At 49.2% G+C, this 26,500-nt stretch overlaps 1 protein-coding gene across 4 annotated transcripts in view; it reads right to left on the bottom strand.

Annotated features, from left to right (window-relative positions):
* The window catches only part of ASTN2 (astrotactin 2), a 927,905-nt gene that overhangs the window by 240,762 nt on the left and 660,643 nt on the right, over nucleotides 1-26,500 (bottom strand). For all 4 annotated transcript variants that reach the window (XM_060101146.1, XM_060101145.1, XM_060101147.1 and 1 more), the window contains 3 exons: nucleotides 13,783-13,907; nucleotides 10,491-10,595; nucleotides 7,095-7,274 (listed from right to left, as the gene is read on the bottom strand). In XM_060101146.1, the coding sequence (XP_059957129.1) occupies nucleotides 7,095-7,274; nucleotides 10,491-10,595; nucleotides 13,783-13,907 (410 nt within the window). The remainder of the gene's footprint in view (nucleotides 1-7,094; nucleotides 7,275-10,490; nucleotides 10,596-13,782; nucleotides 13,908-26,500) is intronic.

The raw sequence follows: 26,500 nt of genomic DNA, 5'->3' as shown, positions 1-26,500 counted from the left end.
AAGGGATACTCAGCCACCTCCCATCAGCACACTGGGACCTTGTCCAGGCTGAGACTTTAACCCAAGTGATAGTTAAGGAGTACGAGGCTCAATGTGACTGGAAGGCAGAGAGCTTGGAGACAGATGGGGCTAAGGAGGTTGCTGGGGACACAGCAGATCTGAGAAGGCCCTGAGGCCATGGGGAGGAGTTTGGAAATTAGCCTCAGGGCAATGACAAGGCACCCAGGAGTGTTCGTGGAAGAAAGCGCATGATGGGATCTCCATCTTAGAGACAACCCGTGATGCTTAATTTTTTATGTGGACTTGACTGGGCCATGAGGTGTCCACATATTTGACCAAACACTATTCTGGATGTGTCTGTGAGGGTGTCAGTGAGGGTGTTTTCGGCAAAATAATCAGCAGACTAAGGCAGATGGCTCTTTCTGATGTGGTGGGCCTCATTCAATCAATTGAAGGCCTGAATAGAAACAAAGGCTGATCCTCCCATGAGTAAGATGGAGTTCCTCCTGCCTGAGTATTTGAGCTGGAATGTCCATCATTTCCTGCCTTTGGACTTGAACTGAAGCATCGGTTCTTCTTAGTTCTAGAGCCTGCTGGCGTTGGAACTGGATCTCATACCACTGGCTCTTTTGGATCTCCAGTTTGCTGAGATCTTAGCTTGGACCTTCTCAGCCTCCATAATCACATGAGCTAATTTCTAATAATAAACCTCTCTCTCTCTCTCTCTCTCTCTCTCTCTCTCTCTCTCTCTCTATATATATATATATATATATATATATATATATATATATATCTGGATATGTCTGTATATATACATACATACATCTAGAGATACAGAACCAATTATATATATAGCTTTCATATATATTATACATATCATAAATATCATATGAATATATATCATATATATGTTCATATCATATACACTAAAGAGAATTTTATCTATCTACCCATCTATCCTGTTAGTTCTCTCCGGAGAACCCTGACTGATCCATGTCCTCAGGGCTGTACAGCTGGGTTGATGTGGGACAAGACTGGATGCAGGGAGACCAGGCAGGGGGCCAGCGCTAGAGTCCAGACAAGCCATTATGGTGGCAGCAGTGAGGTGGAAAGAAGTGGGCAGTTTCAAAAGCTATTTGGTAATTAAAACCGATAAGACTTGGGATGGTTTGGAAATGGGGGAGCGAGGGAGAGGGAGAACGTTGAGGATTTCTAGGTTTGCGGCTCTGCCTCTAAACAGATACAGGTGCTGTTCACCAGAACCCTGGAAACATTCCAGGCTGTGTGGGGCAGAGTCTGGGCAGGCAGAGAGCTACCGTGATAGCACGTATCAGAGGAAAGCTTGGAGGCTGAAGTACAAAGTGGGAGTCATCAGGGTAGGGATGGCAACAGAGAGCGTGGCTGAGAGTCCCCACAGAGACAAGGGCAGTCCTGCAAAACCATATTGACCGGTTTGGCAGAGGAGAATAAGCCAGCAAAGGAGACAGAGAAGGAACAGTCAGGAAGGAAGGTGGGCAACCAGCAAGATCTGGTACCACGGAAGCAAACACAGACAGTGCCTCAAGCAGGAAGTGGTCAACGCCATCAAATGCTAATGAACAGTCCAGCAAATGGGAACTGAAAACTGCCCCCAGATGATTTTGCCAGGGAAGCAGACCAGTACCCAAGCAGGTCTCAGCTCTGAGATTGACTCCTTTCATGTCTGGTTGGCATTTCTGAAGCAAGTTCCCTCAGGAAACGGAAAGCCCAGGAGAGTTCTCCAGCTCACATCAGCCCCTGGGCTACACCTGTCCTCACAAAAGGAGGTGACACTTGACTCCACCTTTCCCTTCTCCTCCCCCCTCCCCAACCCCTGAGCTGCCTTTCAAACAGCCAAAATGCCTTTAAAGAGTAATCTAGGAATGTTTCAGGTGACATTCAAAAGGGCATCGTAATTCACATGGAAATGCAGAAGTTCATTCCTTTGGACAGCCTTGGGAAATTAAAATAGAGATTAAACATCTCTTAAAGGTGGTAACAGCCATTTATCTGTGGGGACATCTCTATGCTATAGGCTCTCCCAATCTAAACTCAAGAGCAGTTCAACCTTCACGTGGAGAATGTCCTTTCATCAGGGTCACCGAGTCTCTAAACTTGGAAAAGGCATATTAATCACATACACTTTCCCTTCTACACTTTTTGTTTCTCCAATTCTCTTTGTGGATTTTGGTTTCCCTGTGTCTATCTCTCTTTGTTTTTCTGTCTCCTCCTATTCCCCTCAGTCAGTCTCTCTCCGTCTCTGTCTCCGTCTCTCTCTGTCCCTGTCTCTGTCTCTCTCTCACACACACACACAGAATGAACAATTCCTTTACATGCACACATCCTTTACCTTCCATAGTCATTTTCTCCGTGAAAAAGAAGCAACTGAAAATTCAGGAAACCTATCAGACTCGTAATTTCTGCATTCATCACTATCCCCTCTGCATAGAGAATGACAAGGGATGACAAAAGTGCAGATGTCGCAGACACCTCCCTAGTAGAGCTCCCAGGCTCCCTCCCTCACTGGCTCCACCCCAGCAGTCCCTCTCCGCCTGAGTCCAGTCTACCCTGTCCTTAGTGCTGAGTCAACTGACAAGAGTGCGGAGTAAAGTAGCAGCCAAATCTCCCCCTGCCCCAACATATACACGTGTGTACCTACACACACACACATCTGGGATCACGGTTACCTGAGTGTATGCAGCAGCCATGGGTGGAGGGAGTGGACTGGATCAAGATAGTAATTAGATGCCTGGCTCAGTGGTAGATAAATAAGTCCATTACTGATGTGTCTATGCTGTCATCGGATCCCGTATCTTGCATATGGGAAAGTAGATCTTAGAGTGTGAACCGATTTGCCCAAGATCACACAGCTTGTAAGAGGGCAGCTGGGATCTGAACCAAGGTCCATCTGACTGCAAAACCTGTGTTTTATCTGCAAATGAGGAAGTCTTCGTCCAAGATAGCCAGAAGAAGGGTAACTTTATACAGAGAGTCTTAGTCATGATATAAGACTCATGTGTCGAGGTCATGGCTAGGAAGAACGTGTGAATATCAACTCAAAGAGTGAAGTGAAGCCTCAATTGGGAGAAAAGTAGCTTTTCAAAATATAGGTGCATCAAGAAAACAGTAGCATATAGTGAAAATATTAAGCTGCGGCAAGAAACTAAAAACCTGACGTGGTGCTTGGAGCACGGCCTGGGAGCAGAGGTGATGGTTAAAGGAACCTGACAGGCTGAACAGCTTCCAAGCTAATCATACCTGGGCTGGAGCTTCTGGGGATGACTTACGCTATTCTAGTTGCCTTCTAAGGTCCAGCCCTTCCTGGCTTTGGCTGGTACCATCTAATTGACCTGTCCAGTGCTCCGGTCCCCTCTAGACTGGTGGAATGCCCAAAATATCCATTTGGTGATAGGAAACCCCGCCTCCCTGCCTGGATCTTTCTAGTCCTTGTTGGCATGCCCAGTGCCTCTCTGGAATCATCATCAGAAGCTGGGTCTGTTGTTCAAGCTTTCATTTTGCCCTATTACAGGGAAACAATACAAAGATATGGACGACCACTCTCCCTTTCTGCAAAGAGCAGATATTGTTCACTGATCACAGCGTTCTTTCCCAGTGATCCCAGTGACCTTCATACAGTGGTCTAGAAAAGCCACTCCCCAGCTAATCAGAACTGGTACATGAAACAAGTTATGGGCCATCGTATGACAGTGACTGGGCTCCCTACCACATGCCAGCCACCTGCCTTTCTCCAGCCATCTATCAGTAGATTAAAAAAAAAAAAGTCTATCACAAGAATGACAAACTGTTGGAAGGCTAATACAGGCTGGACCCACGTGAGGACAGCACCCATGTCTTGCCTACCGCAATGCCCCAGCATGTGGTGCGAGGTCTGCAGAGAAGAAGCACTTAGGAAGTACCAGTGAACCAGAGGTTAATGCATGATAAATGTGACTTTTTCCCCCCCATGGAATGCACACTTAGAAGCACTTAGGGGAATGAGAGGGAAATAAAACTCTCGTGGGAGATATTTTAATCAGGCACATTCACCCCAACTCCCTTGACTTTCCATGACTTCTAGTGGCTGGATCACAACAGTGGCCAGAGCCCCATCATTAGTGAACCTGGAAAGGCTGGGACATTTGTTTCTAATGTCTGGGCACACTGAATGTGGCTTCAGGTTGGAATTTAAACACCAGCTCATTCAGTAACAAACTGTGTCGCCCTGGTAAGCCCCCAATCTCTTTTAAGTTCAGATTTCCCTTCTCTAAGATAAGGGGTGAGTATTTGTGCCTTCTTTGCCTCAAGGGGTAGGTGGGAGGACCCAAGGAAGGCTGTGTGTAAACTGTGAAGGGCTGTACAATGTCTGTGGTTGTTATCCACAGCCTGTTTGGTCTCTTCACAGCCTGCTCTTTCAGCCTTGGCCTTTCTTACCAAGAAGACCATCTGGGTCTAAACATAGATTTCAAAGAATGCTGGAAGCACTCCACCCTCTACCCTTGCTGGGTTGAAAAGATATTTGCAGGGACTAGTGACACAGGTGCTTTTCAGGGAGAAATGAGGGCTGTGGCCACACATTAGCAAGAGCTGTGGCCGGGACCACAATCCTCAGCTGATGTCCATAACGTCACTTCACATTAAGCTACTGTTTTTTACGTACTTATTGTATGAGATGTGTTTTACCTGTATTATCTCATTTCGTTCTCCCAAAAGCCTTGTAAGGAAATTACTATCCCTCACTTACCAAACAAGGAAACTGAAACTTAGAAGTGACTTTGCCTGAGGTTTCCTGGCAGGGATGTAAGAAGAGGTATCGGGACTTGAAATCCTGTCTGTCCCACTTCGACACCGTTCTAATCCGTTTTCTTCCCACAAGCTCTGCCCCAAGAGTGATCAGCTTCCAAACCTAGATTCATCCTGACCTGGTCCCCAGTGAACCCTGGTTTCACAGATGTCAATGACACACAGTTGACATATAGATGTCAATGACACATAGGTGGCTGGGGAGAGAAGGGACACACACCAACTATCTCTGAGTCCAGAGTTCTTTCTGTCCTCATGGGCAAATTCCCAGCTTCTCATCCACCTCCTCCCCAGCCTCACTTGCAAATTTAAGAAGTAAAACTACAGTGTTGGATGTACCATCCAGGTGGTCACATCAGGTAGAGACAGAGAGGAAGAAACACACACAGATCAGTGTATCCCTATGCTCTTCTGGGAGCGAGCACGGACGAGGGAAGAAAGAAAAGTGCCTTTGCCCTGGAAACCCAGAAGGAAAAGCTTCTGTACCAAGTTCACCCAGCAAGTTTGTGGCAAACTTGAAGTTTCTCTGCGTCTTGAAGGGGGTCCCCAGCTGCTGTTTCAGCATTCTGTCTGCCCTCGTCCCCATCTTACTTGCCATAGATTCCATGCATCCATTGTATATAAGAAATAGCATTTTCTGGAGTGAAAAAGTCCAAGGCCTGGAAGCAGCCGAGGGTGGAGATGGGGTGGGATTCAGCATTAGCGCAGCGTCCCAGGCCCCAAATGCCGGATGAGGCAAACTGGTTCAGTGGCCACAGCGAGCGAAGGTTTTTATAAACATCACCTAATTGTGTTACTTCAAAGTCCGGAAGCTTATCGCCCTGCTTAATGATGTGTCACCTTATGTATAGGGTAGCACAATGAGACTTCTGTTGATTTAATGCACTTCCTTAAAGACCGTTGTTTCACAGCCATACACCGGAGCTATTCCCACACCACTCAGTTATTCCCCCGCGCCTGTAAACTACCCCCAGTGCCCCAAACAGTCGCACACACGAGAAAGGGAGGGATGAGACGATGACATGGACACGGTGGAGAGCGCAAAGGGGCTTGTTCGGGAGAAGACAGAGGCCGGGGCTTCATCCAGCTGGGGGTAAGGGGCAGCATGAGAAGAGCTAGACAGGGAGTGTGCAGCATCCCGCTCTGTCTTGGCTCCACCCAGAGGAGCGGTGTGACTCTGAGCAAGATTCCTCTTCCCTTTCCGCCTTAGTTTTCCCAGGTGTGCAATGGGAGTGCTGAGCCCAGTGAGACCTGTCAGGTCCCTGTGGCTCCCACATTCTGTGGTTTTAGGAGTTACGGTTGATCTGGTTCTTGGGGATAGGATGGCTGGTCCATATGGAGAAGGTGCAAGCATGTTTTCACATTACTCCAAACCCTTTCTGTTGATCGAGAGTTTTTCTTTACAAATTAATTGATAATAATAGTAACAATGGTAACAGGAAGTAATCCTCACCCTGCTACGTGTGTCTGCAGGGCACATGACTTGTTGGCTTATCTGAAATTCATCTTCTCATCTGTGAAATGGGGCTGTGACTACATGGACCTGTTATAATACATAAGGCATGTAGGCCACAGTTCCATCTTTCTCAAAACGCTGCTGCATAAACCACTTTCCTTTAATGTAGGAGGGATACAGGAATGGCTAAAGTACCCATTTCACAGGAAGGGAAAACTGAGGTGGGAAGGGAATGGATTTCCCAAGGGGAGTGGCACAGACTGGTCTCCTGCGTCTGGGAAATTCCAATTCTGATAATAGCTGAGAATCGGAGGGAAATAAGATCTGCTGACCCTCCCTGAGGATAAAAGTCTCTCCATGCCAGACACTTGAAACTGTCCCCCAGACATGAGGTGATCGCTCCCAAAGGAGCCAGAGCTCTTCCTGGGTTCTTTCAAGAGCCTGAAGAGAAGAAGGTGTCAAGGAGACACCACTCCCACCCCACAGCCTCCTCCACCCGCCGACCCTGGCGGTTGTTTCGAGGGGAGAGAGTGGGAAACAAGGAGGGTGCAGTAGAAGGCCAGGGTTCTGGAGTCCAGGACACCACCCTGGGCTCTCAGGAAACGCCTGAACTGAAAGACTCCTGAGAGAGCATCACACGGCCCTTCATTCCATCCACAGTGAACGAGAAGCCCAGAGAGGGGCAGGGACTTGCCTAAGGCCACCCAGTTTCCATGGGGCAGAGCCAGGATTTAGCTCCCAGGGAGCTCAGTTATCGCCCCAGCAGCCTTACCTCCACGCTGCATCTGGCCACCACCTCCAGCAAGCCCTCCAGGCTTACCTTTCTGATACTGGAGCCACAGCTGCTGCTGGACCTTCTTGCTGGGGAAGTGGATGACGCAGGTGAGCTCGGAGCCATAGAGGGCTTCTGCGACATAGTGCGAGCCGTAGTGCTGGATGAAGGACAGGAGCTCCTCCCGACTGCTCTCCTTGGTCAGGATCTTGAGGACGTCGGTGAAGCCTGGACAGAGGAGCAGCACGCAGAGGTGGTCAGGCTGGGGAGGCTGGTGGCCGGCAAATGACAAGCGTGGATTTGGTGCTTTATCCACCACCATGGTGTCAGCCAAACGTGCGCAGCTTTCCCTCACTTATTTTGCAAAGACTGTTCTCGCTGGTGGACACACAAGGCACCAGGACTGACAGGGAATCAACATCAGAGGAAGGCCTATAGCTGGCGACCTGAACATCACAATCAGGAAAAATCAAAGCTGATATCTACTGAGCACCTCGCGTGTACCAGGCACACTGCTAGATGTTCCAGACACTTTGTCTAATTTAACCTCAGCCCAGCACTGCAGTCCCAACCATAATAAGCCCTGTCGAGGGGATGAGCAAGTCAAGGGTCAGAAACTGGAGCTGATGTGCCTTGGTCCTCCAGCCAGAGGAGTTAGGATTCCAACCCACTTCTCTTCTCACCCCAGGATGCACGCACTTCCCATGTACCCAATTATCCAGGGCCTGAGCTGTCCACGGATGGAGCCTGGGGGCTGCACTGGCCCAGGCTCAGCAGACAGTCTGTGTCCTCATATCTGATCCCTGGCTTAGCTTCCTGTAACATCACTTCCCTTTCTGTCCCTGCCTCAGCCTCCCTAAAACACAGTTATGTCCTTTCTCCTGCCATTGTCAAGGGCTTCCCTGCTGTTTCATTGTCTTTAGTCCTATGCCAAAGGGTCCTGAGTCCTCAGTCCCTGGCATGGGGCCTGCACAGCAACCACTCAGTAACCACTGCTCCCCTGCCCTCTTTCTCCTCCTACAGGCAGGTCACCAAGCTATTTTCCCAGGGGCCTTAAGACCTTCTGGGCTCCTCCCTGCTACAGATAAAGCCCAATGACCTTACCTGGGTATCCCAGGCCTCCAAGGTCATCTCCCATGAGCTACGTACATCAGGCTTTACCTATGGCCAAATCAGTTTTCTTATTTCTCCTGTGTGTGATCTGGGATTTCCATCATTCTTTCATTTTTTTTGTTTTTTTTGCGGTACGCGGGCCTCTCACTCTTGTGGCCTCTCCCGTTGCGGAGCACAGGCTCCGGACGTGCAGGCTCAGCCGCCATGGCTCACGGGCCCAGCCGCTCCACGGCACGTGGGATCTTCCCGGACCAGGGCATGAACCCGTGTCCCCTGCATCGGCAGGCGGTCTCTCAACCACTGCGCCACCAGGGAAGCCCTCATTCTTTCTTTATGGATATCCCTCCCACACTCTCACACACACACACACACACACACACACACACACACACACACACACACACACACACACACACACACACACACACACCATCTACCTAGAATGGACTCCCACTTCCTCCCTAAGTCACACTCAAGCTTTCAGGCCCCAGGAAGTCACCCCTCCCCCAAGAAGCTTTTCCCACCATCCTGGCATGGAGCACCTATCCTTTGCACCTTCAACAGGCATCACCTTGAAAGCAGAAGGTCTGTCCCATTTGTCTCTGAGTCTGCACATGCATCCTTCCCCACCCCCAAGTCAACCAGGTTCACGGCACAGATCCCGGACACGGCAGACACACCGACGCCCGTTAATATAAGAACAGCTGATTCTGTGCCACATCAAAGTCAAATGTAAAAGAGCAAGCTCTTCTTCAACATTAAAAATGAGCTCCAATTTGCAAACATTTGATTTACAAGGGGGTTCTCAGGAGCATCATTATTGATTAATTCAAGCAGATACACCTTTGTAGTTCTAACAGGAACACGGCAGTCTTATTCACAAGCACGGTGTAAAGGTGTGGGTGGTGGTAAAAACAGAAACAGGGCTTAAAGAATGGGTCCTTGATTAGAACAACCCCTCGCCATCAACCTGTTATCCCACGCAGCTGGGTAATTAATGCAGCAGAGTTAATAATGAGATGGTTTCTGTTAAGTAATAAATAACACCATGGAGATGCCCTGTGGCTCTTTATCCAGGCAGACAACACTGCCTTCAAATCCCTGCCCTGCTCCTGTTCTGCCACTTACTAGCTGTGTGACCTTGGGTAAGTTACTTAACCTCTCTGACCCTCAGTTTCCTTATCTGAAAAAAAAAGTGATAAAGAATGCCTTCCTCTCAAGACTGATGTAAGCCCTAAGATATGAAACATTATAAAGCACTTGGGTGATGTCAGCCATAATTACTATTTATACTTCCCAATACCCAGGCTGAAAGAGTTCCATGTTGCTCACGAACAAAGTGATATTGAAAGAGAAAAGGTAAGAAAAGAGCTCGCCCACCGTTTCAAGATACTTGGACAATAACCCAGTGGCAGTGTTATGAGTAAGAGTCAGGGTAGAAAACCCAAGGCCAGGCCCCATCTTTTCAGTTTTCGTTTCCTTACTTTTCAGTTTTCGTTTATCTTTTATTCCTTCATCAAAAAGGAGCACCAGTAATGTGCAGGAATGTAAGGTACAGGAATAAGTAAGTACCCACAGTTCTCAGGTTAGTGGGGGAGACAGACAGGATTCTGATGTGAATCAAGCACTTGTTAGTGCTTTAATATAGGCAGTTGAGCACAGGGAATTCCTTGAGTTATTCCAAAGGGTATAGATAATGGGGGAGGCATCTCCGAGTACTGTAGGATGTGCAAGGAGATCCAGGCGGAGGAAACAGCATGCGCAGAGTCACAGAGACAAGGAAGAAAATGTCCCATTTTGAGAACTACAAACCGTCCCCATCAGCTGAAGCACAGGGTTCATGTGGACAAAGTGTGAGCAGTGCGTGTGTGCGTGCATGTGTGTGTGTTGGTGGGAGGAGGGGAGCAGGGAATGCATTACTGCTGAGTAGGAAATGGGCAGGAAAAGAAATCAGCCAGGAGAAACCAGAGGAATCAGTGCCTGAAAAAACTCATACAATCCACACGCCTGAAGTACTTCAAGAATGTAAGTGTGACCTAGATTATCATTTGCCTCTCTCTCCTATTCATCCCCCACATGCTGCTCAGACACCCCTTCCTCCAGGAGCCTCTCTGACTCCCCAGAATGGACAGCGGCCCCATTACCGCATTGACCTGCTGCAGTGTGTGGACCCCACTGTCCTGCCTGCTTGTCAATCCGCCCTCCCTGTGAGATTGTTGATGGCGGCGGGGGGTTGGGTGGCCTCATTCCTCAGCATCCCCAGGGCCAGCATCCTTGGGGGACCTGAGCTGAATCACGCCAAGTCCCCTGGCTGCGGGCGGCAGTCCTCACCTGCCGAGAGGGTGATGGTGCTGAGCTTCACGCGGTACAAGTTGCTGCGGACCCGCCACTGCTGCACCATGGGGTAACCCATGGCCTCATCATACCTGACGTCTCCTGGGGAGGGAAGAAGAAGCTCATGTGAGCCCGGCATTTAGAGGCCTCACCCTACAACCCCACCCTGAAGCCCTGGGCTCTGGGTAACAGCCACCTCTTCTAAGTGGACAGAGGCTTGGCCCTAGAGTGAGGGTTCTCTCTGGGCTGGCAGTTTTATCTGGACTCCACCTCCAGGCCTCTGATCTCAGCCCCAACCCCGCCTTTTCTCTCTGCTCTACAGCTCACATGGCCCCCTTTACCCTACAAGCAAGAATGGGTTTACGGTTCCACTAACTCTGGCGGCGATTTGCCATGGGGTGCTAGAGAGCACGGTGCCTCAGTTTCCCCATCTGATCCCATGGCTACCTGGGCTGATCTTATTTCACAAGCGTATTGTGAGACTCAAATAAATTAATAGAGTGGAAGTCCTTTGGTAACCTTGAAATGTCCTACGTGTGGACTGAGGGCCAGAGAAGCACAGCCCATTCATCACATATGGCCTAAGGCTACTTTTGCACGATGACAGCAGAGTTGAGCAGTTGTGACAGAGACCACGTGCAAAGCCTAACACATTTACTATCTGACGATTTATGTTTGTTCACCCTCCACAAACTGTTTGTTTCCTAACATGGAAGCACAAGATGTCCTTTAGTATCTCGTAAAATACCTGTGCGTACACATAAAAGGTTCCTGTTTCAAACAAGACCTAGAAACACTGGCTAAACAAAGTTAAAAAAGATTTTTAAAAAAAGCTGTATAATTTCTCAGCACCTTGAATAAATTAATATGCGTTTTAAAGGTACATGAAGATACATGAAGTGCACAACATTTTGCAAACTTTTTTGACCAAGGAGCCCTGTTTTTAGGTTTCACTGGAACTCATGTTCCATAGAATGCATTGTGTGAAACACAAGCGTAGACAAAATATAAACAAAGGAAAAAAAACACAACAAAATGTTAGCAAGTGGTTAACTTAGTGTGGTGGATGTGTGAAAGATCCTTGTTTTCTGATTTACATTCATCTCCATTTTCTAAATTTTGTACTCGAAGCACTGCAGACTCTCTTTTTTATAATCAGGAAAAAATATGTGAAAAAGAAATGCTAGTCACATCAGCAGTTACTATTACTGTTGTGTCTCCTCTGCAAATGGCAGGCACATTTTCTCTCCTTTTCTCTTGTCCCCTGGTGAGGAGGCACTTAAAGAGATATTTGATACCAAGATGCAAATGAGAATCTCACTGGAACAAGTGATTTCTTCCTGGACATTACTGCAGTATTAAAGCTGTCCATTACTATCAACTTTTTCTTCCCCCCTTAGCCTCAGGAATAATATAATTTCTTAGAGGCTTTCATTTTAAAGTAAAATATTCATGATCCCCCAAGATATGTCCACTGGAGGGAGGTTGTTTTGTTACAAATACGTCCTCTCTGTTTATCTGCTCTGCCTGTCCTTTCCTTCCTCTGCAGACACCCGGGAGAGAAGGAGAGAGGGTGGGAGAGGAGGAGAGGGCCGTGGTTTGAGTCAGGGCAAAGAAAACAGTCTGTCCAGGAAGACTAGACACCAGCAGCCAGGCAGCCTCTGCCCCGTCTATGATTGCTTGCCCTAATTCAGAGCAGGCTTGGAGGGGCCGTCCCCAGTAGAGGGAGGCAGGTATTTTGATGCAGACTGTTGATGCAGCTTATGCACTTGGTGGAATGGTGTCCAGAAGGAAACAAAACAAAATGAAACAACGCCGCTACTTCTTTTGATTATCAAGAAATTTACCAAACCATCTTCTCTGCCCCTCACCCCATCCCTGGGCCTCCCCCAGAAGTGATCATCACTCCATCCCTCACTTTCCCCATCCCTGGTCCCTCCTGGATTCCAGCTTGAAATATAAGCCCCTTCGGTGAAATGTCAGCTCCTTGAGGTCAAGGCCATGGTTTATATGATTCCCACTCCTGCAGAGACAAAACAGAGCCTGACATAGAGCAGGTTCTCAATAAATACCTACTTACTGACTCACTCACTTCCTTGCATACTATTCCTGACCAAAAACCCATCCCCGGTGCTACTCAATCTCTGACCCCCATCTTACCTGACTCTATCCTAGATCCCCACCAAAGGATTAGGCGTAAAATGAAGCCCTGGGATTGGGGGCAGGGTATTTTTTCTGGTAAGTAAAAAAAAAAAAAAAAAAAAAAAAAAAAACTCTTAAAATGTAACCGTTCCTTTATGAGGACACCTCCAAAGATCCCCAAATCAAAACAAATAATCCTAAGAGTCTGTACCGCTAATGCAGAACCACAATGTACTGTATCACAAAAGCAGAGCCAGGGTCCTCACATCTTGGGAAAGTCCCCCCAAAGGGCAAGAGAGGAACTGGGAGAAGATGAGGCGGAACAGACGGGCTTCCCGCAGTGGGACAGAAAATACAAGCCTCAGGAGAGCCTGCAAAAGATGGCTTCTCAGTAGGGGAGCGACGGAGGTTGGGGGTTGGGGGACGGACTGCAGAGTGGAGTGAAAAGGGCAGAAGACCTGGAGCCATGGCACCCGGTTCTAGTCCTGGCGGATTTACTGTGTGACCTTGATCAGTCCCTTCACCTCTCTGAGTCTAGATTCCTCACCTATAACACGAGAGGAATGATACCCCCCACCACCACCACCAGGATGGCCCAGTGCCCACATTCAAAAACAGCTTGTGTAACTGAGATGCTGTCAACTGAGAGAGGCTCCTGGTTGGGGTGGGGATGGGGGAGGTCTACTTATTTTATTTCAAAACGACTTAAAAATGAACTGCATGATCTCACTTCTACGTGGAATTGAAAAACGTTGGACTCGTAAAAGCAGAGAATAGGATGGCTGGAGGCAGGAAAAATGAGGAGATGTTGGGTAAAGGGTACAGAGGTTCAGTTATGCCGGATGAGTGTAGTTTTGGGGTCTAGCGTGCAGCCCGGTGACTATAGTTAATAATACTGCACTGTGTACTTGAAGTTTGCTAAGAGAGTAAATCCAGCCTCAGCTCAGAGCCTGGAGTCTCGGGGAAGCCCCTAGCTCTGCACAGTCCATAGGAGTCCAAGAAATGGTAGGTAGGTCCCTTTCCCATCCCACCCCTCGCGAACACAGAGGCTTGGCAGGGCCCATCCTGGACGTGCTGAGAGCTGAGTGGACTGGAGAGCAGGTGTGTGGTCAGGGAGGCTGGGGAGGGTCCAGCACGTGTGTCTTACCAGTGAGCAGCTGGAGGTCTGGGAGGGGCTCGGAGAGGACCCCCCGGCACTGCTCCTCCACCGGCAGCGGGATCACCGACAGCCCGTCGGCCAGCTGAGGAAAGTCCTTGATGAAATTGTTCTCCCTGTGGAGAGGAGCAGAGAGGCTGCCACATGGAGGAAGCGGAGGCTGCAGGTGCTGCTGGGAAGGAGGGCAGGGAGTTCGTAGTCACGGAAGAGACTGACTCGTGAGCCGGTGGACGGCCTTGCTGGGATGCCTCTGGCTCCCTGAATCCCAGCCCTGGGGCCACGGTGCTAAGGACGGGTTCCAGAATCCGGCAGGCTGGGGCTTCCATCCTGGCCCACCACGTACTAGCTGCATGATCTTGAGCAAGTTCCTGGTCCACTCAGAACCTCAGTTTCCTTTTCTATGAAAGTCAGATCTCAGGGTAGTTTTAAACACTGAATGGGAGAAAGCTGCCAACTGCCTAAGACACAGTCTGATATTCTATAAACTGTCTATTTGGCTGCTAAATGTCCCTTTACATAAGCGGTGACAGTGGTGAGCCAGGATGCGAGGGAACTGAGGAGAGCGTGGAGTGCTTGAAGAAAGAGCGGGTGAGACTGAGCTGGAGAAAGGAAGGCTTGAAAGAATGGGTGTTTGAGTGCTAAAGTGGAAGGATCCTAAGAGATCTTTTGGATCAAACTCCTCCTTTTAGATATGGGGAAACTGAGGCCGGGAGAAGGGGAACAAATTTCTCACAGACAACCAACAGGTTAGACTCAAAACCAGATCTCCCCACTCCTAGGCTAGTGCTCTTTCTTGCCCTAAATTCTTCAGGTACCTCTGTTGCTTCTCTGCAGGGCCACTCCAGGAAACAGGAGACAAGCCTCGGGGTGCCCTCGGGGCACTGAACCCTGAACAAAGGTAGTCTTAAGGTGTGGGGGATGAGGTGATAGTGCATTGCAGGGAGGCAGGCTTCAATCTTCCAGACAATAGACCTGCCTAAAAATGGAACAGCCTGCCACTGCAAGGTGGTGAACTTGCTGTAGCTGGGAGTATGCAAGTAGGAAACTTGAGAGCCACTTGGCATGGACGGTATCCAGGACATTTCTGTATTCAGATCTGACTTTTGAGGTCCCTTCTTATTCAGAAATCCTCAGAGTTAGAGACACTAACTACAACCTGGAGAGGAGGAGGGGGAATTGAAGAACAAAGGGAAGGGGATGTTTACTGCTTCATTTTGCCACCTGGAACAGGCAACCTTGAAATGAAAATCAGCAAGAGGCAAACAAAAATCTGTGACGCCCAAGCAACGCCTTTGAAGCCTCCACCCCAGGCACCTTCAAAGCTCACCCTCTAGTCATTCAGTGAACACCTTCTCGGTGTCCAACCCCTGAGCAGGTCAGAATCCAGGGGAGGACCCACTGTCTCCATCTTCCAACATCACCAGCATCTTCGTCATCATCATCATTGTTATCTTTGACAATTACTGATTGAATCCTTAATTTGCTAGGATCTCGCTAAGCACTTTGCATCCATGTAATCATTTAATCTTCACAGTGACCCACAAGAGAGTTATCATTATCTTCATTTTACACGAAAGGAAAAATGAGGTTCAGAGTTAAGAGGTGGTAAATTTGGGGTTGGAACCTGGTCTCTCTGACTGCACATCTGGTGAGGTAAGCGGCTGGGCCTTGGACTGTCTGCTGGGCATGCATGTGGCACGATGTTGAGTTTCTAGGCCCACACGTGTACAGTTAAGCATGCTGTTGTGTGCAGCATGGGTGTGTCCATGTTTGTCTGCAGAGCTGTACTTGTTTATGTCTACACGTGTGCCTGTTGTCATGGGTTCCACCTAGGTGTTTGTGTCTGGCCTTTGATTTGTCTGCAAACTTGGACATGTGGATCAGCCATGTGAACAGAAAAAGAGAACCTGCCAGGGGTCATGGAAGTGCCCCCAAGTAGCATGTAACACCCACCAGGGCCAAAGGAACTAAGTTTCTTCCTGTCCCCCTCATGAGGTGGCCTCTTGTGATACAGACCTTCCCTTAGACATACAATGAGGTGGAGGCTGTCCCCCTGCCTTAGTCATTCCACTAACATGCGCTGAGCACACACTCGGGGTGGAGTCCTGAGCTAGGTACTCAGGATCCAGAGATAGACTGGCTTCTCCCCTAGTCCTTTAGATCTTCCCAGCTGTGTGGGGGAGACAATGGATCAGCCATGCAGAACAGTCAGTAGGGCCAGCTATCAGGGATTTGGATGGGCTGGAGGCTTTTGGCCAAGGGTCCCTTCCCCACGAGACCCAAGCACTTGTTTTATGAATAGGAGAGGGCAAGACTGAGATGGCTCTGAAGATTGAGTTCCTGATCTGCCCACACTGCATCCTAGCTGTGAAACCTGGAGCAAACCACTCAAACCTCAGTCTTCTCATCTGTAAAATGGGGACCCTAAGCGCTCTTCAGCCTGCCTTAGTGAAATCACAGTAATAACAATGATGGCAATAACTGTTTGTTGAGTACCTCCTATGCACCAGGCGATGTTCCAAGTACTTTACATTAGTTCTCACCCAACCATATGAATTAGGTGCCCTTAAGACCCCTAGTTGGGAGGTGGAAAAGCAGAAGCACAAAGCAGTTATGTAACTACTTAAAACCACACAGCTGGGAAGCGGGAGATCTCAGGTGGTCTGGCCCCAAAGCCCACACTCCACATCACTGCACAGGTGTGGGGCAATGAAGACGCTGCCTGTGACAGTCACAGGCTGTCAAAGCTGGAAGAGCCGTAGCACCCCTGGGTGCACTGAGCCCAGACAGGTTGCAGCCTAAAGAAGGGGTCTGTTACTCATTGTAATTTGACCACACACGAGGGGTTCTGCTCTCCAGGTGACTTCACGGCCCTCACTCCAATGTTGTGAGATGGGTGTGATTACACCCCCTCTGGACTGATGGGGAAATGGAGGCTCTGAGACGTGAACTGACTCCCCTGGACTTACACACCAGGTGCATTTGGGAAGAGGGATCTGAAGGCAAGCGCATCATTTTTCACTTTACCACCCAGGGTCATGACTTCACATCTCTGGCTATGCGTTTATCGTCACAGAGAAGGGGGACAGTGACACCCTCGCCAGCCCCACGTTCCTCTCCTCTAATCCTTCTGCCTTCGGTTTAAGCTGGGCTTGACTCTGGGCAAATCTGACCTCAGGGAGTGGCAGCACAGTGGCCGACCTCAGGAGGGCAGGGGGCCAGCGCACACTCCCCTTCTCGGAGGAAGGTTTTCGCAGGACGCAGGGAGGGTCTCAAGGAAGAGCGTGAGAAGGTGGGAGACCATGGAAGGGTGGGAGTTCACAGGCCAGTGCGGAGAGCGGGGAGGGAGGGAGGCAGGGGTGGAGCAGGGAATGACAAGACAGCTGCAGCAAAGACCGAGGACCAATGATGGCCCTTCAGGACTGGGCCCCTTCATGGCTGCCTGGGCGATGGCCACAAGTCCTGCATGGCCTCTGCCAGCAGAGGGCGCCCAGGGCCTTTGCATCAGTCAGCTCTTCCGGGAGGCAAAACAGGATAGAAAGAACAGAGCTAGGAAGGTGCCACTGGGCTGAGAACCTCAGACAGAACCCAGACAGCAACTTCAGAATCCACCCACCTGGGGAAAGTGATGGGAGGATGGCAGGGTGCTGGCTGAAACTCAGTTGGCTCGAAAACAAATCCAGATTCTCAGAGCTCGTGTGTGCGTGGGTGTGCGTGTAGTAAAAACTACCAGGCAACTAATGAATCCTAATAAGAGGAAGACAGGAAGAAGAAGAGTAAGTAATATTTATTGATTAATCCTATTTGTTGATCATCAGCTATGTTCTAGGTAGTGTGCCAAGATACGTGTGAATGTGTATGTCATTTTCACCACGTGAGAATTCTGTAACTACTATTATTATTCCCATTTTATGGATGAAGACATGGATCCTCAGAGAGGTTAAGGAACTTGTCCAACTGAGGACCACAGTTGGGAAGTGGTAATGGGGCTCCTAGCTGAGAACCTGGAACTCAGAAAGCACACACTCAATGGATCAATCCAGAGCCCGTGCTCCTGACCACCGGGATGACCTGAGACCAGGCCAGAGAGGGGTGTGCTTCTGAGCCCAGGGCTATCACTGTACGTGCATATCGTGTGCGTGCGGGTCTGCATAAGTTGTGTCTCCAACGGCGACAGGGCTACTGTTTCTTTGGACAAACAAATATCCATGAAAACAGTTCAATCTCAACTGACATTATATGGAAACAATTCATAAGATTTTTAAAATAGCAGATCCTGGATTCCGGGGACTCAGGAGAACTCTGGGAGTGGGAGGTCTCTTTCATTCCACAAACGTGTTTTTGGCTCTCCCATGCACACTAGGGGTACGGCAGTGGGAATTCAGAGGAGGTGCCTGGTGGAGGACGCAGGCACTGTGTGAAGGTCTCAAGGCCTCCACCATCTAGCCCCTGCCTACTCCTTCCGCCTTGTTTCATGGACCACTGCCCCTGCCCGCTGTCCAGCTGCACTGATTGGCCGTAAGTTCCTCTTGTGGGGCATACTCACTTCCTACAAAGGGTGGCCTTAGGATTTGCCCTCTCTCTGGAAAGCTCTTGCCCCCCGGCCCCCTGCAGCAGGCCAACTCCTACTTGTCACTCAGACCACACATCATTCCTCTGCCCTTCAGAAACCTTCCCAAGGTCAGTTCTCCTGTTATACCCTCTCATAGCGTCTTGCTCTTTTCTTCTAGGAAGAGCTTCATAGTTCTTAACCCAGATGTGCTCCTCGGGACCTTGATGGATATCTACTCTCCCACTAGACTGTGAGCTCCACGGGGGCCAAGACAATGCCTGTCCCATTTGCTGCCGCCTTCCCCAGGGCCTGGCCCAGTGCCAACTGCATACAAAGGAGGCGCTCAATGAACGTTTGCTGAGGAAGCAAAGGAAGGAAACCCAGAGACAAAAGTAATGTGTGTATGACCTCTCTGTGTATGACTTTCTGATCTTTTGTTACAGGGCACCCAAATGCTTTAGTTTCCAAGGGGCATTGGGGATTTTAGTCTAAAATGCCAGCCTTTCCATAAGAAGCTTCAAAACCCTACTTTTTCTTCCTCTAACTTCCTAATATGCAGACACCCTGGCTCCCATGGAGCTCAGATAGGGGCCAGGGCCACAGAGCTAGCGGGCACCAGATGGGAAAAAGGGAGCTCACTCAGCAGAGGCTGGCCGGAACTCCCACTCTTGGTGAGCACACGAACACACGTGTGCATTCACATTGGGGAGGTGCAGGGGATGGGGTGGGGGGTGAGGAAGCCTAGGAGGACCAGTCCAAAAACCACCCCCTCCAAGAAACCATGTCGTTTTCCCCACTTGGAATAAATCTTTCTTGTCACTTCTCTCTCACGTCTCGTTTGTGAGTAAATTCCAGCAGTTACCTTGGGATCTGGTGGTGGAAAGGGCATGGGCTCAGAAATCATACAGATATGGATCCAGATTCTGGCTGTGTGACCTTGGAGAGGTCACTTACACTCTATTCAGCCTTCCTAATGTCATCTGTAAAATGGGAGTAATGAGTTGAACTTCAAGGGGTGAGGAGGAGGATCCATATAGCGTTAGCTTTTTTTTTTTTTTTTCTGGCCACACCACACGGCTTGCGGGATCTTAGTTCCCTGACCAGGGATTGAACATGGGCCCTCAGCAGTGAAGTGCGGAGTCGCAACCACTGGACCACCAGGGAACTGCCCCCGAGTTATCTTTAGTGCTAGTCCCTTTTCCTGAACCCCATACCAGATTCTGGATTCCTTTGAGAGCCTCAGAGAGCCCAGCCCGGGGCCTGCTACAGCACAAGCCCCCCAAGAATCTGTTCAATTGTGTACAGAGTAGGGGCAGGCTTCTTCACCCCCCCATGCCCCCTGCATACAATCTCCAAGCGACACAAACTTATAGGGAGCCTCTCCCCGGAGCAAGTACCTTGCATAGCTTTCCTGTCATCAGCCATGCTGACAGGAACTTGTGGACAAGCGAGGGAAGCTGGGCTCCTTGGCCATCCAGGCTCCGCCCACCCTTCCCAAGGTTCTCCCTCCCGCCTGTCCCCATTCAAGAATACGTGTGAGTGTTTTGGATACACTAATACACAGCCACCAGCATGCAAGAGCTGATCACCCCTCAGTTCTGGGGAAATTAGCATTTAAATTGAGGTATTTCAGAGAAGTAAATCATCCCAGAGCCAGCCAGCACTGTCTGCAGCCTTTCCTTAGTCAAGAGAAGACCAGGAGTCTTGGCCTGCACGCTGTTGAGTCCGCAAGGAGGGGGCCACTCTCCCTGGCTCTCCCTAGGCTGCCCGCAGCCTCCTGAAAGGGTGCCATGAAAAAAGCCCAATACCAATGAGGACACCTCCTCTGGTATGAACCATGACCCATCCTTCGCCTCCAGCTAAACTAAGCCTTTCTGCCAAGTGAGAGGCAGCTTTGACTGAGATGTGGTTTCCTCTGTGATCAAGGAGTTGGGTCCCTGTCCTCATCTTGACTCTGTCAGTGCCTTTCTGGGTGGTTTTGGAAAGCCACTCCCTACCTCTGGAACCGGGAGGGGTGGGCGGCTGGTACAAAATATTTGTTTCTCTGAAGCCCAGACTGAGATGCATTGGGCTAGATTTTGTAGCCATTCTGTAGGTGCTGGAGTCATAGGGTCTCGTGTCTACGCCTGCCGCAAGCTCTGCCCTTCTTGGGTACTGTTAGAAACTCTGTTTCTAACTCTGTTCTCATGTGATTTGCTTCTTAATTAGGAGTCTTCATGCAAGTTTTTTGTTCAAGCACCCTGAATTTAGTCATTCTTTCATTCAACCTTTCATTGATTCATTCAACAAATTTTCACTACTGTGTCCCAGGCACTGGGAAAACAATGATAAGATAGACATTCCTCATTCTCAAGGTGCTCACATCCTAGGGTAAGACACATGTTATAAATTATGTGAAAATGTGTGCAAGGTGAATGATGGTGCTGAAAATGTTAAAATGAAGCCTTTTTCATTCCCTATGAGTCATATTGGTCTAAATCAAAGGCATTTGTCCTTAGATAGAAGAGCACATACTTTCTAGAAAAGAAAGGGAGCCATCACTCAGCTTTGGGCTAGATCTCAAAGCTGACTTTGTAGTGTCTTGAGCTAGACAATAGTTTTCAAAGCCAACCTGTGCTGGGAGTGAAGGTCCCTTATATATCAAAGGCAGGCCTGGCCAACCCAGATCATAATATCTTATTTTAATGTACAGTTGGTACAGCCTATGACCTCAGGGGAGTTCCCACAGGACCGAAAAAGGAAGGTGAAAACCCTTTTTTCTGCCACTAGTTCTGGGAGGAATTGCCCAGGAGAGAAGACCAAGAGGCCAAGAGTTCAGGCTTGAGAGTCACCAACCCTCTTTCTGGGCTTCTTGGAAGTCAACATCCCCTCCCTACTCACCCCAGCCTTGAGGGCGGTACCAACAAATGTTTAAATACCAACAAGGATTTGGGGAAAATCCAAGGGGGATGGGGGTGAGCGGGAACGACGGGCTTTGCTCCCCTAGATCAGGGTATAATCGGGGGGGGGGGTTGTGAGCCCCTTTCTCTGAAAAGCCAACAGAAGGTCCCATGAGAGGGTATCAGTAGGTGAGCAAGAGGTCAGCAGAAGTCAGCCCCCCAAGTCCTGCACCTGCAGGGTAGAGAGACTAAAGATGACAAGACTTCTTGGCATAAGCCTCCTGCTCCCAAGGAAGCGGGGATGGGGAAGGAGGCCTGAGATTAGAACAAGGGTCCCACAGAGAGTGGGGACATTGTGACTATGGACTTGGCAGTGGATTCCCATATGTAGCCCCTCTCAAAAGAAATGCCCAAGACCATCCATATCACAATGGAAGCCAGTGCAAGGGCTGAGAGCCAAGCTCAAACAGGAAATCACATAGTGAACGCCAGCAAGGATCCAGCAGCCACATTTTTACCAGCCCCCATCTGCACCCTGAGGCCAAGCGGAGGTCGGGGAGACTGCCTAGTAAGGGAAAGACAGGGTTGGCTGTTGAGTTCACCTTTGAACAGACTAAACAGTTCCGCTAAAGGGTATGTTCTGTATCCTTAACTGGCAAGTTGAACTACTTTTTTTGCTACCAGTGGAATGAGAACTTGAGGGAAATATTATATCGGCTGTAGAAAATTAAGAAGACTACAGTGTTTTGCATAACTGAGTTGCAGTGAAAAAAAAAGTTTGAACCCTTAACTATTTAAAGACGTGGTTATAGGTTAATGTGGTAGTTTAAGATTGATAGAGGAGGTTCAGAGACCCAGGGAGGGGCACTTAACACAGACTGGGGAGGTTGGGAAGGCTCCCTGGAGGAGGTGAGTCTTGACCGATTGGGAGGGCTTATCCAGGGAGAGAGTGAGGAAGGGAGGCGGGGGTGAGGTCCAGGCAGAAGTAATAGCATGTGCCAAGTCCAAAGGTGTGTGTGTGTGTGTGTGTGTCTGCTAAATGATGCTAAGGAATGTGCGCTTTATTCTGAGGGCAAAGATAGGTTTTAAGCAAGACAGTGATGCCATCTGATTGGAGCTTTAGAAAGAAGGCCTGGATGCAGGGTGGAGGATGGGCTGGGAAAGGAACAAGGCTGGGGTGAGGGAGACCAGGTACGAGGTTTTGCAGCAACCCAGCCAAGACATCATGGAGTAGCTGGATGGCAGAATATAGGTGAGAGGCACGGGTTTGAGCGAGACTCAGGAGGTAGAACCTGCTGGTTTCCATCATAACTACATGTGGTGGGGAGTAGAAGAAGAATCATGGGATAAGTCGGGTAGTGCTGCCAGGGATGGCTGTTCTCTGCATGTCTGTCTCCATCCCAGGCCCTGTAGGTCTCGGTTGTAGGGATCTATTCAGCTGATTCCCCTCGGATTCCAGGATCTGGTACAGATGCAGCATATAACAGCTGTCTCTTCTGGTTTAAGCCATCACCCCCTCTCCCAGGGCCTACGGCAACAGCCCGTTAACTGCGCTCTCTGCATCCGGCCTTGCCCCTCCAACTTGTTCACCCTCCTGCGGCCAGACTGATTTTCTAGAAGGACAGTCCTAACTCAAAGATGTCACTGGCTCCGTGTATTGGTGTTCTGTTGCTGCCATAACAAATCACTGCAAACTTAGTGCCTTAGAATGACATAAACTCATTATCTTAGAGCTCTGTAAGTCAGTTGTCTGACATGGGTTCCTAGGCTAAAGCCAAGGTGTCAGCCAGGTTGCATACTGCCTGGAGGCTCTAGATGAGAATCCATCTCCTTGCCTTTTTCAGCTCTCTGAGGCTGCCCACGTTCCTTGGCTCCATCTTCAAAGCTAGCCAAGACAAGTCAAATCCTTCTGGAATCACGTGGCTCTGAGCTCCTCTCTTGCCTTCCTCTTCCACTTGAAGGACGCCTGGGATTACACTGGGCCCCCCTGGATAATCCAGGATAATCTCTTTGTTTCAAGATCAACTATGGGCAACCTCATGTGTACCTGCACCCTTCATCTCCCTTTTCCATGTAAGGTAATTTATTCCACGGATTAAAATGTGGACATATTGGGGGCCGTTATTCTGCCTACCACACTCCAGTTTTGTGGGGTTTTTTCCCAGGATTATGTCGATGCCTCTCCCTTCATTTGCGGGTTCGATGCCCCCTCCCTGAGTTTCCACAGTACCCTATCCTAACATTTTCACACTGGACTTGTGGTCCTGGTCATTCGCTGTCTCTTTCACTGGACCAAGGGCACTGTAGGACAAGGACCATGTCTGTCTTATTCACTTCTATGCATCCAGCCCTGACACAGTGGCTGAAGCACACTAGGGGCTTAATAAGTGCTTATTCAGTGAATGAACGAATGCCTCCTAGCTGAATGGAAATGGCGGGGTGGGGGAGGGGCGAACAATGCATTCAGTTGTGGGACTGCAATCTCCCTCCTGTGAGGCCTGGATCATTGCCTCACTCATCGCTGCCTCCCTATCCATCTTGCCCTTTCTTCCCTAGATACTAGTATCAAAATAGCAGGATCATTTGTAAAGCTAATAACTACTGATTGCTTACAATGTGTTAGACATCATTCTAAGGGCTTTGCACATATCTCATTTCATTCTCACAACAATCCTGAAAGGTAAGAACCCTTATTCTATTTTTTTTTTTTTTTGCGGTACGCGGGCCTCTCACTGTTGTGGCCTCTCCCGTTGCAGGGCACAGGCTCCGGACGCGCAGGCTCAGTGGCCATGGCTCACGGACCCAGCCGCTCTGCGGCATGTGGGATCTTCCCGGACTGGGGCATGAACCCGTGTCCCCTGCATCAGCAGGCGGACTCTCAACCACTGCGCCACCAGGGAATCCCCTTATTCTAATTTTTATTTTTTTTAAAGGAGAGAACAGAGGTACAAAGAGGTTAATTAACTTCACAGAGCTAGTAAGCTGGACGTGGAACAGTCTAACTCTGTGTTCTTAAAAACTATGCAAAAATATGCTAGGGATGTTTTGTTTTCCCCCTAAATGAAATGCTGAAAAATGAAGGTTGAGTCACTGAAACTACCAGGGCTGGTTGAACGTCCCAGAGGGATCCCCACATTAATAACAGTAACTGCCCTTTATTGAATGCACACCCTGTGTTAGATGCTCTGGAGGATTTGTTTCCAACCTGCTCATTACAGACTGAATGTCTGTGTTCCCTCCAAATTCATACATTGAAACTTAACCCCCAATGTGATGGTATTTGAAGGTGGGGCCTTTAGGAGGTAATTAGGTCATGAGGGTGGATCCCTGATGAATGAGATGAGCATCCTTACAAAAGAGGTGCCAGAGGGCTACTTGTCCCTTCTGCCATGAGAGGACATGGGGAGAAAGTGCCATCTAAGAGCCAGGAAGTGAGCTTTCACCAGACACTGAATCTGTCAGTGCCTTGATCTTGGACTACCCAGCCTCCAGAATAGCGAGACATAAATGTTTGCTGTTTAGGCCACCTGGTCTACAGGATTTCGTTATAGCAGCCTGAACCAACTAAAACACTTCTCAACGATTTTGCAAAGTAGGCATTATTACCTCGATGATGAACGTGAGAAATCTGGGGTGCAGAGAGGTGAGGCCATTTTCCTAGGGTCACATACAGTTGAATGAGGGCTGTCAGCTCCTCCCCTCTACCCGCCTCTCCGACCATGCTCCCACCTGCCTTTCTCTCTCCTGCCCTACCCTCATTCATACACAGGTGTGTATTCACACGCACACACACACACTGAATGTGAAGCCTGGGTTACGCGTTGCACAAGCCTTCCCTCTCTAAATGCAAAACCGCGTCTACCAGTGGCACCAAACTCACTTTAGCATTCCAGGCATGGCTGTTACTAACTCCTGTCCTGGTAACTGCGATCCCTGAAATGGAAAGAAATTGCAGGCCAGAGAAACATCATCTTCTCCTCAGCAGCTTCGCCCTCCATCTCCTCGCCTGTGTGTCAGCACCGGGATTCCTCATCTTGTCCTAACACGGGGAACAAGCTGAGTTGCTGTCACTAGGTCCTCCGGAGTATCTTCCCGAACTGTCCCTCCAGTTCTCAAGAGAAGGAATCCAAGGCCCTGAAAGCCGGGCTTAAAACTTTAGAGCTGGGGGGTGGGGAAAGTTTGACATCACTAGGTCCAACCCCTGCATTTTTCCAACCAAGTGCTATCATGATCTCTTTTTTTTTCAGACACTATAAATGAGATTTGAAGAGGGAAATTAGCCTTGCCCCAAATACAGCCCAGATGCAGCCGGATGAGATCCAAGCCTAAAACCTGCCCCCTCCCACAGATCTGCAGGGTGTGAGTGCGGAATCTCCTGGTCCAAGGTGGCAGCTGCCCCGCTGAGGGAGGGGCACCACTCAGCCTAGATCTCTCTCTCCATGCCCTGAGCTACAGTTTCCAGTAATCTCCCTCCCTGAGAGGTCGAGCTGCTAATTCTATCCCAGTCAAGGGCAGAAGCCAATATTCCTGAACCTTTAGAGATATTTCAAGTCCAATTAGGATCTTCACATTCTGGTATTCAGGGCCCCTCCACCCCACACCATGATTCATGTCTGTCTCAAGGATCTAGCAGAACAGCAGACGTAGAGCAGGGGCACAAAAGCACTTGCCAAATGCTTCCAAGGGCTGAGGCATTGACTCTCCCTGAATCCTAGTGTGTGTTCTCACCGTTCCTCGTGTGCATTCAATCCTGCGCTGGAGGAGACCAGTTCTGTGAAGCTGTGCCATTAACTTGCTGTGTGGCCTTTAGCAAGTCGCTTCCCATCTCTGGGGACCCTTTCAGCCCTGGGTCCATTTCCTTGACTAACACGGATGTCCCTAAATGGCTCTAGAGGGCTAAGAGGAAGTTCCCAAGAGGGGGAGCCCTGTTCCCATGGACACTGTATGTCTTCTTTCTTAGCTTTTCTGAAGCAGTCTTTGCAGCCAGACACACCTGGATTTGCATCCTGGTTCCACCTCCCATCCCCTGTGTGGCTCTGGTTGGACAGAACATTGCATTTTTCTGAGCCTCTGTTTGTTCATCAGAAAAATGGGAATAACAGTCATCCCTGCCTCACATACTTGCTGTAAAGATTAAGAGAGTCCATAATCTGAATAGCTTAGCAGAAGGCCAGGGACTAGCAAGCTCTCAAGAAATGGTAGCTACTGCTGCTGTAGAGAACACTGTTCCAGCACAGTTTAATTTAACATCCTCAAAAAGCCTATCTTGATGACGAAT

Source organism: Mesoplodon densirostris, chromosome 6 (genome assembly GCF_025265405.1).
Source record: "Mesoplodon densirostris isolate mMesDen1 chromosome 6, mMesDen1 primary haplotype, whole genome shotgun sequence".
In the NCBI taxonomy this organism is placed as follows: domain Eukaryota; kingdom Metazoa; phylum Chordata; class Mammalia; order Artiodactyla; family Ziphiidae; genus Mesoplodon; species Mesoplodon densirostris.
This window is presented reverse-complemented; position numbering and strand designations above follow the sequence as displayed.